The sequence below is a fragment of the Phocoena sinus genome, chromosome 5 (assembly GCF_008692025.1).
Source record: "Phocoena sinus isolate mPhoSin1 chromosome 5, mPhoSin1.pri, whole genome shotgun sequence".
In the NCBI taxonomy this organism is placed as follows: domain Eukaryota; kingdom Metazoa; phylum Chordata; class Mammalia; order Artiodactyla; family Phocoenidae; genus Phocoena; species Phocoena sinus.
This window is the reverse complement of record NC_045767.1, coordinates 73026380-73045275: the sequence shown is the minus strand read 5'-3', so window position 1 is coordinate 73045275 and position 18896 is coordinate 73026380. Positions and strand designations below refer to the sequence as shown.

At 42.5% G+C, this 18896-nt stretch overlaps 1 protein-coding gene and 1 pseudogene across 1 annotated transcript in view; one reads left to right on the top strand and one right to left on the bottom strand.

The window, feature by feature from the left end:
• CWH43 (cell wall biogenesis 43 C-terminal homolog) overlaps positions 1-8958 on the bottom strand; it is a 47485-nt gene extending 38527 nt beyond the window's left edge. The window contains exons 1-4 of the mRNA XM_032633250.1: positions 8916-8958; positions 7114-7305; positions 1326-1446; positions 584-738 (exon numbers count right to left, since the gene is read on the bottom strand). Of these exons, the coding sequence (XP_032489141.1) occupies positions 584-738; positions 1326-1446; positions 7114-7305; positions 8916-8958 (511 nt within the window). The remainder of the gene's footprint in view (positions 1-583; positions 739-1325; positions 1447-7113; positions 7306-8915) is intronic.
• Positions 8959-15037: 6079 nt separating this feature from the next.
• LOC116754617 lies at positions 15038-15467 on the top strand (annotated as a pseudogene).
• The last annotated feature ends 3429 nt before the right edge of the window (positions 15468-18896 follow it).

The window sequence follows — 18896 nt, the reverse complement described above, 5'->3', positions numbered from 1 at the left end:
GTAGAATCTAGTAACACTTGTCCCTTCTTTTCAGAAGAGTCTTTTTTCAGAAGAGTTACCATGTGAAGCAAATGTCCAAGTTTGTTTGTCAGCTCCAGACAGGTGATCTGAAAGGTGGTACGAATATGTAGGATTTCCTTTCTTTTTAAATTTCATATTTGGAGCTTAAATATCTTCAGAGTTGGGCCCGGGGCAGGGCGGGAACAAAAGCAAAAAACAAACAAACCAAAAAACAAACAAACAAACCCATGCAGTTCCCACAGTCCTCGTCCTGGAAAGTTCTGTCCAGAGGGAAAGAGGAGGTAGACAGCTGAAAGCCAGCAGGGAGTATGAGGCCTGGGTCTACTCTTGCACTCCACGCTGAGACTAGCCAGAGACGGACTGCTATTGTCACCCTCTATGCTGGCGAGGAAAAGGTGCCTTCTGCTTAGATAACAGTCCACTACCTGTGCTGGCTACTCTTGCAGAGGGAGAAAAAGTAGAAATGGAGATAGAGTGCAGAAAGACTAGTTTTATCTTTCCAAGATGTGTTACATTCAGATAAGAAAGAGAAAATCCCTAAATAAACTGGGCCTACACTTACCTGTGTAAATGCGATCGAGTGTGGCGATGGTACTTAATGTCAGTATCACTCTGTTGGACATCTGATAAGTCCAGACTGGGTTCAGTGAAGTGTACCAAACGCGGAGAACAACAAGAAGAATCTGTCCTAAAATGAATCCCCAGATTCTGAAGTACCTGTAAGTACAGAAGTATTTTTAACAACTTTTTTTTTTTTTTTTTTTTTTGGCTGTACACGGGCCTCTCACTGTTGTGGCCTCTCCCATTGCGGAGCACAGGCTCTGGATGTGCAGGCTCAGTGGCCATGGCTCACGGGCCCAGCCGCTCCACGGCATGTGGGATCTTCCCGGACCGGGGCACGAACCTGTGTCCCTTGCATCGGCAGGCGGACTCTCAACCACTGCGCCACCAGGGAAGCCCTTTAACAACTTTTTATGTGGTTTCAACGTACTATGTCCATTGTGAATTTCACAGTGTCATAGGAGTATATGAGGTAGTCTTGTTGGTAATCTACATGACTTAGCCTTGTTGGCACATGACTTAGCCTTTGTATAGCCGTTACCTAGGCAACTTGTTATAATGCCTTCATTCTCACAATGTTATTGAGACTGATGGCAAATATTCACATCCCGATTTTGTGAAAAGTGAGACTTCTACAAGGCCTTATGCAAGGTAAAGACTATATCTTGCAGCTCCTAGTCCCAACCTTCCCTTTGGTAATTGACCACATTTGTTTGTCTGTAGGCACAAGATATGAACCATACCTTTGCAAACCACTTCCTGTCCACCATGCCACGGCTTGCACTACCAGTGAGGAAGACAGACCAAGCGCGAGAACCACGAGCTGAAGTTTGGCATTTGGAGCCTGGAAGGAGGCTATGCTACCTGCAAATGAAGGAGAGCTAAACATTTCTGGCAGTCATGCATTGGTATTCGATGATCTGCATTTGATAACTGCTGTGTCTGATACCATGGTTACACTCGGGAAGGTAGAATTAATATATAATTATCTACGTGCATAAATCTTTTTGAAAATTTTTATTGAGATATCATTCGTACCATAAATTCACGCTGCTAAAGTGTACGATTCAATGGTTCTTAATACATTCACAAAGCTGTGCAACTCTTACCACCATCTAATTCCAGAACATTTTCATCACCCCAGGAAGAAACCTGTGCCCATCAGCAGCCCCTCCCTTTCCTCCTCTTCCCCCCAACCCCGACCCCCAGCCCCCCGCAATCACTTCTCTAGTTCCTATCTGTATGGATTTTTCCTATTCTGGACATTTCATATAAATGAAATCATAAAATACGCAGCCTTCTGTGACTGGTTTTTTTCACTTAGCATAATGTTTTCAAGGTTCATCCATGTTGATGGGCCTAGAGACTATCATAGTAAGTGAAGTAAGCCAAACAGAGACAGACAAATATATGATACCACTTATATATGGAATCTTACAAAAAAAAAAAAAGATACAAATGAACTTATTTGCAAAAGAGAAAAAGATTCACAGACATAGAAAACAAACTTGCGATTACCGATGGGAAAAGTAAGCGAGGGGGACAATTAAGAGGTTGGGATTAACATATACACATTACTATATTTAAAATAGATAACCAACAAGGACCTACTGTATAGCACATGGAACTATTCTCAGTATTTTGTAATAACCTATAGGGAAAAAGAATCTGAAAATATATTATATTATATACAAAACTGAATCACTGTCTGTATACCTGAAACTAACATGAAATTGTAAACCAATTAAACTTCAATAAAATCTTTTTTAGGGGCTTCCCTGGTGGTGCAGTGGTTGAGAGTCCACCTGCCGATGCAGGGGACGTGGGTTCGTGCCCCGGTCCAGGAAGATCCCACATGCTGCGAAGCGGCTGGGCCCATGAGCCATGGCCGCTGAGCCTGCGCGTCCGGAGGCTGTGCTCCGCAACGGGAGAGGCCACGGCAGTGAGAGGCCCACATACCGCAAAAAAAAACATTTTAGAAAATCTTTTTTAAAAAGGTCCATGCATGTAGTACCATGTATCAGTGCTTCATTCCTTTTTATGGCTAAATAATATCCCATGGCATGGATATACTGCCTTTTGTTTATCCATTCATCAGTTCATGGGCATTTGGGTTGTTTCTACTTTTTGGCTACTATGAATAAGGATGTTAGGAACATTTGTGTACCAGGTCTTATGTGAACATATGTTTCCATTTTTCTTGGGTCTATACCAAGGAGTGGAGGTGTTGGGTCATATGACAACTATGTTTAACATCTTGAGGAACCGCCAAACTGTTTTCCAAATCAGCTGCTCCATTTTACATTTCCACCAGCAGTGTGTGAGGGTTTCAATTTCTTCATATCCTTGTCAACACTTATTGTCTATGGTTTTGAACGTAGCCATTTTAGTGGGTCAAGATATTTAAGGTCAAAAATAACCTAAATCACTGGTAGTATGAACTAGTTTAATAGTTAACTACATAGTAATCAACCTAAAATATCTGAGGTGTCAGCGATGAGATAGCACAGAACACTCAGATCTTCTTTGTAGTTATGTAAGAATGCCTTAGGACTCTGTAAAAACAAAGTTGTTTCGTTTCCTTAAGAAGCATCTGAAAAGGGAGTTTTAAGGCAAATCATGGCTTACTTCAACCTCTCTGTAGCATCAACAAAGCTCAATGGCTACCTGGAAGAGCATCTGACAAAAACTGGTTTCTTTCATGTGTTTGTTGGCAGTCTGTATATCTTCTTTGGAGAAACGTCTGTTTAGGTCTTCTGCCCATTTTTGGATTGGGTTGTTTGTTTTTTTGTTATTGAGCTGCATGAGCTGCTTGTAAATTTTGGAGATTAATCCTTTGTCAGTTGCTTCATTTGCAAATATTTTCTCCCATTCTGAGGGTTGTCTTTTGGTCGTGTTTATGGTTTCCTTTGCTGTGCAAAAGCTTTGAAGTTTCATTAGGTGCCATTTGTTTATTTTTGTTTTTATATCCATTTCTCTAGGAGGTGGGTCAAAAAGGATCTTGCTGCGATTTATGTCATAGAGTGTTCTGCCTATGTTTTCCTCTAAGAGTTTTACAGTGTCTGGCCTTACATTTAGGTCTTTAATCCATTTTGAGCTTATTAGGGAAATGCAAATCAAAACTACAATGAGATATCATCTCATACCAGTTAGAATGGCCATCATCAAAAAATCTAGAAACAATAAATGCTGGAGAGGGTGTGGAGAAAAGGGAACACTCCTGCACTGCTGGTGGGAATGTGAATTGGTACAGCCACTATGGAGAACAGTATGGAGGTTCCTTTAAAAACTACAAATAGAACTACCATATGACCCAGCAATCCCACTACTGGGCATATACCCTGAGAAAACCATAATTCAAAAAGAGTCATGTACCAAAATGTTCATTGCAGCTCTATTTACAATAGCCCGGAGATGGAAACAACCTAAGTGCCCATCATCGGATGAATGGATAAAGAAGATGTGGCATATATATACAATGGAATATTACTCAGCCATAAAAAGAAATGAAATTGAGCTATTTGTAATGAGGTGGATAGACCTAGAGTCTGTCATACAGAGTGAAGTAAGTCAGAAAGAGAAAGACAAATACCGTATGCTAACACATATATATGGAATATAAGAAAAAAAAATGTCATGAAGAACCTAGGGGTAAGACAGGAATAAAGACACAGACCTACTGGAGAATGGACTTGAGGATACGGGGAGGGGGAAGGGTGAGCTGTGACAAAGCGAGAGAGAGGCATGGACATATATACACTACCAAACGTAAGGTAGATAGCTAGTGGGAAGCAGCCGCATAGCACCGGGAGATCAGCTCGGTGCTTTGTGACCGCCTGGAGGGGTGGGATAGGAAGGGTGGGAGGGAGGGAGACGCAAGAGGGAAGAGATAGGGGAACATATGTATATGTATAACTGATTTCACTTTGTTATAAAGCAGAAACTAACACACCATTGTAAAGCAATTATACTCCAATAAAGGTGTTAAAAAAACAACCAACTGGTTTCTTCATCCTCAAGAAGAAACTGGTTTCTTCATCCTTCATTCCTCATGCAGCTCTGAGTCACTTTCCTACCCACTCCCCTTTCTCAAATACAATTCTACCTCTACTCAAGGTGATGGGTTTTCAGGGAAGAAGCAGATGAAAGGGGAGCAACAAGAAGCATCTCAAATCCCATACCCCCCGTCGAAGTTATTTCCTATTACATTATAGCCTCCAGAAGTTCCTGGGCCAGAACTGGACTCAAAAATACAAAACTGTCCCAGTAACTGTTCGGTGGGTGGCTTTGTAGGTAAAGCTGCCACAGGCAGCATTGAGCAAAGGCAGCGAAAAAGGGCCACTGAGGAGATCCCTCTCATAAAGCCAACCAAGGAGTGTGATGAGGCCATCGTCATTCATAGAAGTATTCTGTAAGCCAAGGCCAGCTTAACTCAGTTACTATGTATACTCAAAAAGAAGAAAGTTTCATTTCTATTATTTCTAGAGCTGAAAATTTCATGGTTATTTCATTCCTATAGACATCATCTTTTAAAAGGATGCATTTTCCAGTGGTCTTGACCACTGCTATTTCTGAGCTCTAGACCTTTGTGGGTAACCACATAACTCACTACACTCACTAACCACGTTCTGCCTTCTTCAGGGACTGATGCACGGAAAAATAGAAGGCAATTCCCTAGTGATTTCTGTCACTGTTTCTGAAAAAAGTCAAGTGGCCGTTCCTAGACAGAAGATATACATAGCGTGGCTCAAGAACAAATGCCACTTGGAAAACTCAGAGAAACCAACTGTGTTATAGCAGAAGGGCAAGACAGGCAGACTTTTCAGCTACAGATTCCACCAGACTGGAGTCTGGTGTTTTTGTTTTTTAAAACCTTTTCTCCATGACTACACCTTACTTTTTTTTACTACCAGTACTTCTCCAAGGTCTCTCAATGTTTAGTAATGTTAATAACCTCAAGTGTCTGTGATAGTAAGTGTACATTTTCTAATTGCTGGGTTTTGGCAATGTGACGTACTGAAATTCAGAATTCAAAAGCTACAAAAGGTATACAGTGCCAAGTTTCCCTTTCATACCTGTGTCTAGGTACCAAATTTTTCACCTTGGAAGCAACTAAAATGGTATCAGGTTTTTAAAAAATACTTCTAGACCTACTTAATGCATGTCCAATTAATTATTAAATATATTATCATCTAACCTATTTTACACAAATGCTAGCATTCTGCACATACTGTTTAGCGCTTCTTTTTTCCCACTTAACAACATATTTTTTTTTTTTTTTTTTTTTTTTTTTTTTGCGGTACGCGGGCCTCTCACTGTTGTGGCCTCTCCCGTTGCGGAGCACAGGGTCCGGACACGCAGGCCCACCGGCCATGGCTCACGGGCCCAGCCGCTCCGCGGCACGCGGGATCCTCCCAGACCGGGGCACGAACCCGCGTCCCCTGCATCGGCAGGCGGACTCCCAACCACTGCGCCACCAGGGAAGCCCTAACAACATATTTTGAAGAACGTTCCATTTCCTTACAGAAATGTTCTCATTCTCTAATATAGCTGCATAGTATTCTATAGTACTCCAAGTTTTATAACCATAACTTATTTAACCTAACCTATCCCATATAGATGACATATAGGTTGTTTCTAACATTATTATTATAAACATTGCTGCAATGATTAAAGAATCTTTTATTTTTATCATTTTACGCATATGTGAGTTTATCTACAGGATATACTCCCAGAAGTGGGATCGCTGAGTGAAAGATACATATTTGTCCTTTTGATAAACAATGCTAACTGATCCTTTGCAGAAGTTGTGACACTTTACAGCTCTGCCAGCAATGCGTAAGTGCCTGCTTTCCCACGCTTACAACAGTTTTGTCAGAGTTTGTTCTTTGCCAACCTGATATGTGAGACTGTCTATGCATATATGTGTGTGTGTATGATTTGTATTCTATACATTTTAGTATCTTTTTAAGAACCAGTTATATTTCCTTTCCAGTAAACTGATCATATCCTTTGCTTTCTCTTCTGTTGAACTATTGGTCCTTTTTTATTACTGATTTGTAAGAACTCCATATATTAATGAAATTAGCCCTCTGACTGGAAGAGCTGCAGTAGCTGTCCTAATCTGTTGATTGTCTTTGCTTAACACGGTGCTCATCATGCATAATTTTCATATTTTTAGGCAGTATCATTTAACAACTTTTTAATGGCTTCGGAGTTTCGTGTCATAGTTGGAAAAAAGAACAAAAATATGTTCAAGAGTTAAGCTGTTCTCCAAGGTATCTTTCCCCTCTTCATCTCAGTGATCCTTAAGTTCTTCCAAACCGACGGAAAAGTTAAACATGTAAATATGCTGACTCTTGGTCTAGACTTCCAATTCTACTAAAACTCTTCAGGGTAGTAGTAAGAGACAGAGAAATCTTTTATTTTTTATTTAATCATTTAGCATTGAAAGAACAGTCTACATATTTTCACTTGATTTTTCACTAAAAAAAAACAAAAAAAGCTTAAGGAATCACTTTTAAATCTTACCAACGGTAATTATCCGCAGCAGGGCTACCATCCACTTCTTGTTAACCAATTTCCAGACAGGAGTAATTGTGAGGAATAATGGAGAAAGAAATGCTATGGCAAAAGCTTCAAGCCCAGTGAGTTCTAGTGTTTGCAGGGGAAAGTAATAGATCATCGGTCCCAGGCCATCACAGAGAGACCAAGAAACATATCCTAGGGAAAACAAAAGTTTTTAAGAGAGAGAGAAAGTATAACTTTCTCATTGTTTCAAATAGTAGCCCTTCCCTCCACTAAAACTGCTCCGGCCGGCCGCCCTCCTTCATGACCCTGGCCTTAACTGGGTTCCAGTAACAGAAATCCTCCCCTTTCCTGTCAGGCCCAGAATGAGAATGGCTCAGCATCCCTTGCTTGTCCCTTTAACCTCGTTCATCCCTCCCGTAGGTAGGTAGTCACTTTATTAAAAGCTCTTCATTTGGACCATCTAGGTTAAATCTGGTTTCTTGTCAGGACCCTGATTGATAAAATTTCCTTAACTAAATCGACCCTTTGAAAATCAAAAAGAGTAACGAACGGCAGAACTCCTTCCTCCCACTCCAGACTACAGCCAAAGGCACGTTAGTTAGGAAATAACCATTTTCTTGTGAGCAAACTATTTTAAACCTAACCCTTAGGAGACAGTGTAGAGTAGTGGAAAACCCAGATTTGACATTACTTTCACAGCTGCCATCTACTGACTGTGCAGTCTTCTACAATGATGATAATTAACCAATGGGCAGTTACCATGCGCTAGGCTCTGTGCTAAGTATTCACTCTGATCTCTCTTCCTCTGCATCCTATGAAATTGACACTATTTCTACTCCCCTCTCACAAATGCAAAATCAAACAACAAAAACTCCTTAGACTCAGAAAGTTAAGTAATTGCCTAAGGTCACAAAAGTGGCAAATGGCAGAGCGAACTTAAAACCGAGCGGTCTGGTTCCAAACCATCCTTAACCACCGAAAGCAGTACTTTTAACCACCTCGCAGTTATTAAGATTAAAAAAGATTAAGTACACACAGTACCTAGCACCCTAGGTACTCACTGAATGTAATTCGCTTTACGTCACGTACTTGTGAGATACAGACTGGGCCAAAAAATGAGCCCCGCCCCCCAGCTCAAGCATTACCAGCTCCCAGAAAATCAAGTTCTTAGGAAGGCACCCCTCCCCTTCATCGTGAACAGCGAGATGCTAGCAATCTCCTGAACGTTTGTCTGGAATTCTGATTTCAACCATACAACTCCGACAATATTACAACAATAATTGTTCTTGGGACTTTTTGCAAAGCTGCTAAGTGAGCACATGGGACTCCAGTTCGACGTTTTCCGCCAAATACTCAAATGTGCAGCCACTACCCAAGGCCACCTGTGAGGGGTCAACCCAGGCGGTAGCCACCGCGCTGAGCGCTCACCTACAGCTACCGGGGGAAACGGGTGCCCCTTTCCTTCTAAAAGGTAAAGTTCGGTGCTGAAATTTATTCAGTTAAACTTAAAGATCACGGGTGAGGGGGACTCAGGGTTGGTACCAGCTTCGCGGTTCAAGGCCGACAGGTGAAGAAGTCGGGCCCCTTGGGCGCAACACCAGGGTGGCGTGGGAGCTCTCTCTCTCTCTCTCTCTCAATTCCTCCAGCAGCAGAAGTTGCCAGGGGACGATAAGCATCTCTATTCCGGGCACCAAGCGCGCGTTCCTCCCTCCGGGAGCTCAGCCAACCCGACCGAGCACCGCGGCTCCGGGCAGGGCCGGGGGAGCGGACCGGCGAATGCGCGGCGGGCGGCCTCGGCTTACCCAGGAGGCTCTCCAGGAGCATTTCTCTCCACAGCGAGGGCATGGCCGAGGCCCGGAGCGGCGCCGCCGAGGGAAGCCGCGCGGCCCGCACACCCGCCGCCCTGCGCCGGCCGCCGAGTTCTCCGGGGTCGGCGTCCATGCCTCAGGCTCCGGTCAAGTCTGCCGCCGGCCGCCCGGCCGCCCGCCGACCCGCAAGCCGCGCCCAGGCGAGGGTGGGGCCCGCTGCCCCCTGTCCCCTGCCCCCGCCCCGTCCCATCCAGCGCCGCCTTCCCGGCCCCACCGCCTCTGCGCGGCCCGCGGTCCCGCGCCACCGCCTCCGCCGACGCCACCGCACAGCGAGCTGGACCCGGGGGCCTCCGACCTGCCGCCCAGAAGAAACCAGGTGGCCGGGCTCGCCGGCAGAGCGGCCCCGGGGATGGCGCGCTGCGAGCGCCCGAGAGGACTGCATCATTGCAACTCTGCACCCGCGGTGCCCTTTAAACGAGGCCCAGGGGCGCGTTGCGAGGGGAAGGCTTAGACGCAGGTGGGGAGCCTGAGCTGCCAGGGGCTCTAGCGCCTCCGGCGAGCAGGTGCGAACAGGACCTTGGCGTTCCTAAGGCCTGGGCGACGCTCTCGGGCGAGCGGGCACCTGCGATGGCCAGGTGTGCGCTTCTCCTTCTCAGCTTTGGTAGTAAACAAATCGCATTCTGGGAAGGCGGTTGAAAAATTCTAGAGATTACAGAATTTTCTATGGCTTTTAGAGACGTCGCAACACTTGCTCAGGGAAGAGAAAACCAGTGATGGCAGTGGAAGTTCTGCCTTCCTCCACTTTATGGATAATGATCTTTGAGAGTGCCCGTCCCTGAGGAGAAAGGGAGAGACGTTCTAACAATGGAGCGAGTGAACTAGGCCAGTTATTTCTCATTCAAATATTACCACACCCCAGGATGTTTTGAGATTTTTAGAACCTTCTCAAACAATTTATTTTAATTCGCTTTAATTTTTTTGGAACAGTTTGTCATTTACCACTTTCGGAAGGTTTGCTCTGAAATTAAACAAACAATGATGGATTGCCTAAAAGTGTAAAACAGTTAAGAGCAGTTTTGAGCAAAGAGTTCCAAATCGCTTAATTACTTACTAGTACTCATTGTCACCAGATAGAGATCAATTGAATAGAATTGAGAGTCCTGGAATAAACCCTCTCATTTAGGCGCAAATGATTTTCAACAGCTTGCCAAAACAATTACATGAGGGAAGGGGTGGGCTTCTCAACAAATGGATTTAGAACAATTGAAATTCCACAGGAAAAAGGGTAAATCGGACACACCCCCCCAAAATCTCACACCATATACAAAAATTAACTCAAAATGGATCAAAGACTTAAATGTAAGAGATGAAACTATAAAAATCTTAAAATATAGGAGTAACTCTTCATGATCTTTAGTTAGACTATGGATTCTTAGATACAACAGCAAAAGCACAAATGACAAAAGAAATAATAAATAAATTGGACTTCATCAAAACTAAAAGCTTTTGTGCTTCAAAGGACACAGTTCAAGAAAGTGAAAAGACAATGCACAGGATGGGAGAGTTTATAATTATACATCTGGTAAGGAACTGGTATCTGGAATATATATTTTTAAAAATTACAACTCAGGGACTTCCCTGGTGGCACAGTGGTTAAGAATCTGCCTGCCAATGCAGGGGACACATGTTCGAGCCCTGGTCCAAGAAGATCCCACATGCCGTGGAGCAACCAAGCCTGTGCACCACAACTACTGAGCCTGCGCTCTAGAGCCTGTGAGCCACAACTACTGAAGCCCACACGCCTAGAGCCTGTGCTCCTCAACAAGAGAGGCCACCGCAATGAGAAGCCCGTGCACCTCAACAAAGAGTAGCCCCCACTCACCACAACTAGAGAAAGCCCGTGCACGGCAACAAAAACCCAATGCAGCCAAAAATTAATAAATAAAAATTATTTTAAAAATAAAATAAAATAAAATAAAATTACAACTCAGTAATACTCACTTTAAAGATGAACAAAGGATTTGATAGGCCTTTTTCCAAAGAACATCTACAAGTAGCCAATAAGCAAAGTATATTCAGGAAAATATATTCAATATCATTTCATTAGGGAAATACAAATCAAAACCACAATGAGATACTACTTCACACTCACTAAGATGGCTATAATCAAAAAAGTCAGATAGGGCTTCCCTGGTGGCGCAGTGGTTGAGAGTCCGCCTGCCGATGCAGCGGACACGGGTTCGTGCCCCGGTCCGGGAAGATCCCACATGCCGTGGAGCGGCTGGGCCCGTGAGCCATGGCCACTGAGCCTGCGCGTCCGGAGCCTGTGCTCCGCAACGGGAGAGGCCACAACAGTGAGAGGCCTGCGTACCACAAAAAAAAAAAAAAAACCATTACAAGTTGTAGATTTGCCATCTGTACCTATAAAATAGTTAACAAGGAATTTTCCTTGTATCTATCTGAAGTCAGTTTAACTCAGGGTCCTGTAAGAGTGGTGACCAAGATTATTCATGTCATCCCCACAGAAGACAACCAAGCTGTGTTCCTGCAGCAGCAGAGCAGGGAGTGCCTGTTCTCAGAGACAAAAACAATCGCTGTGGCCTGGTCCAGTAGGGTTTCCCAAAGAGTTGAAAGGGAATCAATCCAGAGTAAAGAAGATATGTTTGAGTGAACATTTTCAATACAGTAAAAATAGAATAAGAAAGTCTTGAGAAACATTGAGTTCATGTTCTAATGTAAGCATTAGGTTTTTTCATTTAGACTTGTACTCTTAGCACAAGTTAAAAAAACAAGGGCCTACTTAGAAGACAGGCCTGGAAAATCAAGGATCATTCAGCAGTTTTTTGGATTTATATATTTTTATTTATTCATTCTCACACTTCCTAGGAGCCCGCTGTGTGGGAAGCTGAGTGCGCAGAGATGATCAAGACATAGTCCCAGCAAGGAGGAGCTCTTGGCCCATGGGTGGAGTCTGAAGTGCTCAAGTAATCTCAACCCGGCATGAAAAGTGCTACGTGAAGGCCTGAGCTGGGGGTGCTTGGGGCCCCTGCAGGAGGGAGTTGGCCTGGGTGCCCTGAGAGACAGGGGTGTTATGGTCTATTTACTCACGGCTACTGTGGTGCTTGTTTATCTGCCTAAGCCTCCACTTTCCCACCTGTAAAGTGAAGCTAATTATAGTAAGGAATGATTGCATCTGTGGACTAGCTGGCCGGACTTGAAAGAAACACAGATCATACTCCTGCTGGTGAGTTAACTCCCTTGGAAGACTGTGACCCAATATATAAATTTCTGGAAGGAGTTGCCTAAATACAAAATTTCCATTAGTGTTATCAGATTTTTAATTCATTTATTCATCCCATAAACATTTATTTAACTTCTAACCACCATGCTTTTTCAACTGGAATACACAGCAGGGGTGAGCGGCGGTGGATCAGAGGATATATAGACTCAGAAATTCAATATGGCACACCTTTTCAAAGCATTAAGTTTACCTAGTATAAGCAGTTCATAACATTTTCATGTTAAAACAAACAGGGGTATGTTACAGACAGGATTGTAAAATGCATACAAAGTTTTAGGATAAAGGTTTGGGGGCTCATGGTAGACTTCTTTGATTTATGTCTTCCAGAATTCAGGGGGAATGTGTTCCTTCTCTTCTGCCATTAACTGAACATCGGTTGTTAAATAAGTATCTTAGAAGATACAAAACATATATCCCTCCAAAAATATATAATCTGAACTGAAACAAGATACATGAACAAATGAATCAAGTAGATATCCATACGGGTGTCTTTTTTGAGAAGCATGAGAAATTGCTTCTGTGTCTGTGAAGTCATTATATGTTAGACTCCAGCCATGATAGAACTGTGAGAAACCGATTCAGGGTCCCCACTAGAGAAAACTGGAGAAAAAAATAAAATTCTGCAGGTAACTCACTAAGGAAACAGATTCAGAAACAGCAAAGGATGGGTCTTTCTTACACAGAGCAAAAGCTCACATCTGCTAAGGTGACCAAGGCAGGTGGGCTTGGGAGGATGCAGATTACAAAGGCCAGGGATTGGGGGAAGGCCATTCCAGGTAAATGCAGTGACATCTAGAAAAGGAACAAAGTCAGGAAAAGTGAAGTTGTATTTGGGGTTCAGGGAGTAATCATTTGGTCTAAAACAGAAATTTCCCCAAACATACCAGTGCGGCCTAATGAAGGGACCTTGAAACCAAGGACAAAGAATGTGAAATGTACCTGCCACTTAGGACACGCTCAAGTGAACCTTACTGACTTAACACAAACAGGACGAGGCGTGTGTGATGATGTACTCTACAGCGTCCTGGCAAGTTAAAACGAGTTCAGCACCGGAGTCTGCTTGAAATGTTTCCAGTTTGCTCCCTCCTCCTCTTTCCTCACCTCCCTGTCTATTCTCTCCCATTCCAATAGGCAAACAGAAAACATTCTGCAGTACTACCCATTCCATTATATGCAATTAAGTCAGGAGTATTCCTGTGGGATGACTCTCCAAAGCTGGAATAATTTATGCGGGTAGATAAATTGGGAAAGTGTTGGGAGCGCCCAGTTTTGGGTGTGTATTAATTTTTGTATTAATTTGGGTGTGTAATACAATACGCAAGTTTGTATTAATTTTTACATCTTCATAGTTGCTAGATGTCCTGGGAAGGAACCGTGTCTTGATTAGCTTAGTTCCCGTGTCTTGGCACATAGTGTAAGATCTGAGGGAGTCAGCCACAGGCAGGCCTAGAAAACCACAGGCCTCACCCTACCAGGCTGAGTTTTTACTGGGTGGTCAATTGCAGGACATGACACGTGCTTTCTGCAGTGATCCCAGAGAGAAAAGGAGGAGGACCTGAGGGTTGTATGCCAACAACTCCTTCCCAAACCACCAGCATCTCCTGGGGGGTAATTGGAGTAAGGTGGCATGAGAGGACAGGTGTGTTTTCCTAAAACGTGTCCCTAGAGGCCAAGACGTCCGTGCCATATGTGGCATTACTAACCATGTGTGCACTGGGTGGTCTATGTGATGGGGACCTTGCTAAGGCCAACTTGAAACAAGAGGCCCACTGAGCAAAGATGTTCGTTCCAGCTGGTCCTGTGTCCAGTGGTGGAAACTGCAGCGTAACATCTGTCCTGGAAAAGATCAGTTGATCAGTCCCTCTTACTTATGAGACAGATGCATTGTCCAGGAGACATTGGAGGAGGGCAGAGGGTGTATCAGAAGGAATTCTGGCACTGTTGCTCCTGGAGATCTCTAGGATGTAAAGTAGGTTGCCAGGGAGGGATGGAAGAAATTCTCATAAGGAGCCCAGGGCCACCTGGGAGAGAATGAATCTGGGACCCAATACTTTGGGTCTCAATACCTGTTTTCAGACTTGCAAACTGGCTGGTCAGATGGAAATAGCATCGATCTTTCCAAGAGACAATATAATTTGAGAATACAAAGCAGATTATAGCAACAAGACTTTTATTTTTTATTTAAATTATTTTTAAAACTACTTTTTCCCTAGAAGGTGGCACATTTTCAACAATAAAAAGTCTAACGACCCAATGATGCTCTGCCTAGAAATATATACATACAATATTAATTTGACAATATTAAATCAGTGGTAATCACTATAGAACTGGGCTGTAAGTAAATTGTATACTATAACAGAAGAATGTGGGATTCTAAGCCAATTAATAATATATAATATATATAATAATATAGAGAGAGCAAACGCTTAGGCCATTTATTAAAACCAAAGTTTTCAAGCCTAATAGCACACAAGAAATAATCACACTAATTACAAGTAATTATTGCAAGTTCTTTTTTTTTTTTTTTTAAAAAAGGTCTGGGATCGGGCTTCCCTGGTGGTGCAGTGGTTGAGAGTCCGCCTGCCGATGCGGGGGACAAGGGTTCGTGTCCCCGTCTGGGAAGATCCCACGTGCCGCAGAGCGGCTGGGCCCGTGAGCCATGGCCGCTGAGCCTGCGTGTCCAGAGCCTGTGCTCCACAACAGTGAGAGGCCCGCGTACCAAAAAAAAAAAAAAAAAAAGGTCTGGGCTCGAGATGGCTTGTGGCTCCTTCCAGTGCTGCATCTCTCTTTCACTCAGACCCTTGGTGCCGGCAGGATGGTCAAGTGTTGCGGTTTCTGTACTGTCAGGAAGCTCTGTAGCCACCGAAAAGACCAGAAGTGGCATGATAAACAGTACAAGAAAGCCCATTTTGACACAGCCCTGAAGCCCAGCCCTTTTGGAGGTGCTTCTCACGCCAAGAGAATTGCACTTGAAAACGTAATGGTTGAAGCCAAGCAGCCAAATTCTGCCATCAGGAAGTCATGGTTCAGCTAATCAAGAATGGCAAAAAAAAATCACAGCTTTTGTACCCAATGATGGTTGCTTGAATTTTATTGAGGAAAATGATGAAGTTTCAGTTGCTGGATTTGGTCGCAAAGGTCATGCTGTTGTTGACATTCCTAGAGTCCACTTTAAGGTTGTCAAAGTAGCCGACATCTCTCTTTAGGCCCTATACAAAGGCAAGAAGGAAAGACCAAGATCATAAATTTTGATGGTGGAAGCACAATAGTAATAAACTTTCATATGCCAAAAAGTAATAAATAAAATAACAAAAAAGGTCTGATTTGCCTTCTTCATGCAATCAGCCTAGTGTCTGTTCCATATGCATATCAAGTTCATGGAGTTTTAGAATTAAAAAGGATCTTAGAAACCAAAGGGATCCAGTTATTTAGTTAGGCAGATACCCCAGTTCTCTCATTTTACAAATGAGTAAGTGACATACCCAAGGTCAAGTTATTGCACGGACAAAACTAGACCAGTCTCTTGATTTCTAGTTCATACCTTAAAATGTACATTTTCAAGTATGCACTGCTCTATAAATATCAATTAGGACAAGTTTATTCACAATGTTGTTCAAGTTTACTATATCCTTACTGACTGTCTACTTGCTCTATCAATTCTTGAGAGAGGTGAAATCATCAAATATAATTGTGGATCTACTTTTTTTAATGTACATTTAAAAATATTTCCTAATTCTGAATTTTCTCTCTTTTAGACTGACTTTCCATCAACCTGATCTAAACTAAAACACTTTTCTGCATGGACAGGAACAGCAGAAAGGAATCAATAAGTAATACAGTGTTGTCCCCAAACTCTGGCACTTCCTGGAAACAGAAGGGATTACAGTGAGATGTGGAAGAGTCCCCGTGCAGCTAATGACCCCTGCGAGGGGTCCCAGCACTGTGCTCACATGATCATCCATTTACACAAAATTTTCAAAAGTAAGATGTTTTAACCACAGTTGGTTTAGATAGCTGTCCCTTTCCACTCCAACTTCTTGTCTATCACATTTCCCTCATATCGAAGGCATTAGAGTGACTGCAGGCAGTTATGGTTCCTGCTGAGGAGAAATTGGGGAGGGTGGGGAATGTATCAGCTGCAGTTTTGAAAGTTGTTTTGCAAAATCTCAGTAAAACAAATGAGAAGCGACAAACATCATTTGATCTGTCATTTATTTTATTAAAGAACCGAAAGAAAACATTTTTTTCCAACGTTATTGAGGTACAATTGACCAAGCTGTATAAATTTAAGGTGTACGACATGGTGGTGTAATATACATATCTACTGTGAAATGATTATCACAATAAAGTTAGCTAACACACCCATCACCTCACATAGTTACCATTTTGAAAGAAAATTCGGATTAAAAAATTAGTGGAATATGAAACAAAAGTGCTTACTATGAAGAATGAAACCAAGAGAAATTAGACTGACATTGAAAAGCAAATTGTGACCAAAAAATTTCAGATCATACCAAAAGCAGTAATTCATCAAGAGGAAGAGACGAATTTCAAATAGAAGTAATAAATTGGTTTTTGGATTGTTTGATGATCCCATTAAGGGAGGGAAGCGAAAATACCTTTAATTGGAACAATAGAGATAAACTGGTTAATAAGTGCTATCAATTTCAAAGAGTATTCAAGATTACATATTATACAAGATAGTTAGAAAATGTCCTGAAATCTCATACATGGATCATAGAAATTTCCCCAAATTTTACCACCAGCCTAAAATGCATGCAACACTACAAATGGCTTGTGAAGTTGAGAGAAATTCTTCTCAACAGTAAAAAAATTTGATGAACCATGATCAAGGGAAATCTGAATTATCTTTCTATTCCCACCACAGAAAATATTACAAAATCGTTTTTTTTTTTAACTAAGAGACGAAGAATTGTTTAATGCAGGGAAAAAGAGTGTTAGGGAGGTGTGTGAGAGAGCTCGTTAATAAAAATTATTTTAGTTTTCTGGATTATGTGGTGTTTGTAGCAGTTGTCAGCATTTTGAAATTTGTGACCTGTTATTTCTTTTCTCATTCAAAAATAGATATTCTCTTCCATATCTGATTTTGTGTTTCTAATTTTTTATTCTTTCATCTTAAAGAGGGTCCCCCAAACTGAATAAGTTACAGGTCACACAAAACCAGGACTTGGCCAGGATGTAAGTTAAAATAGCAATGTATTTTCTTAATTAGAAGAAATTGGGCTATCTTTTTGCAGCCTTTGGGGAGCACAAAATCAGAAGCTGACCAGTGTGGTCATGGAACTGTGGGTTGTCCTGGGCCTTGACCAGCAGGGGACAGTGAAGTAGAGCAATTCCAAATAATAGACTGCATTGCCATCAAAGCTAACAACAAAATAAAAGGTTATTTTTGCATACTGCCTGAGGCCAGAGGTTTTACTTTGGTGCTTTGGAATATTTTAGAGGACAAATGTTTTAAGAAAGATGTGAAGCATAAACATAGCTTCCCTATACAGTTAAAACAAATCAAAAGAGTCAGATAATTAAATGCATGTAGACACCCCTCCATCCCCAGTATTATAACTATTTATTTGGTTATACAGTTATGAGCACTGTGCTTCAGAATTTTACTACACCAAAATGAGTTTCTCCTAAAGAGTGTCTTCTTCCTTATTACCTTGCAGGAGAGTCCATTGTTTTTCTACTTAAGAACTGCCTCTTCTAATCTTGAAAAAGCAAATATTAATTTGCAGGTCTGTTTCATGCAAAATTAAAAGAATTTCATGTTGGTGAAGAACAGACAAAGCAATCATAGCAGTAACATGGGCTGGTGGCAGGTGGAAAGGTCACGGTTAGTTAAACCCCAGGGTCCTTTGCAGCACTGATGCCCAAGATCCTTGGCGTAACTATTAACAATAACAGCTAATACCTCCATGGGGCTGACTCTATGCCATGCATTATACCAAGTTCTTCATATTGTCTTATTAACTTGGGTAATGCTCACAACAATCCATCACTATTGTAGCACTACTACTACTCTTGTTTTCAGATGAGGAAACTGGGCCACAGAGAGGTTAAATCACTGACAAAGGTTGCACAGCAAATGACAGGTGGGCTTTGAGTCTCAGCAGCCTGGCTCAGAATTGAGGCACTTAGCCACCTGCTACAGCCTTTTGCTACAAGTCCAGTCCTATCTTTCTCCCTCCCGAAGAGAACATCATTATAAAGCGATCAGTAGGACATACCCCAAGAACAGCAATTTTGCAATACTCCGATCTTTTAAAAGTGGTAGAAAGGATGCTGCTACTAAGTCGGATTCTCCGCTCCATGTTAGGAAAGCTGCATTGCCCACGAGTGGAAGGGAGAGAACTGTGCTTCACTCACTTTTCTCCTCTGGTGACTGACGAAGGCAGATGCCACTTCACAAACTTCCCACAGGACCACACTAAGATTTCTCTCTACTCTGTACTCCCCTCAAGTTATACAGTCTCTCATCTCATTGCTGTGAAACTCTGAAAGAATCGACTGTACTGTCTTTTCCTAATCATTCACTCACTCTTTACTCCTCACCCTGGCTTCTGCCCCATCTGTTCTCGGGCAGCTGATCTCAGTGAGGTCACTGAAAACCTTCAATCAGCCAACTCCACCTCCCCCCAGACTCTTCCCTTGGCCTC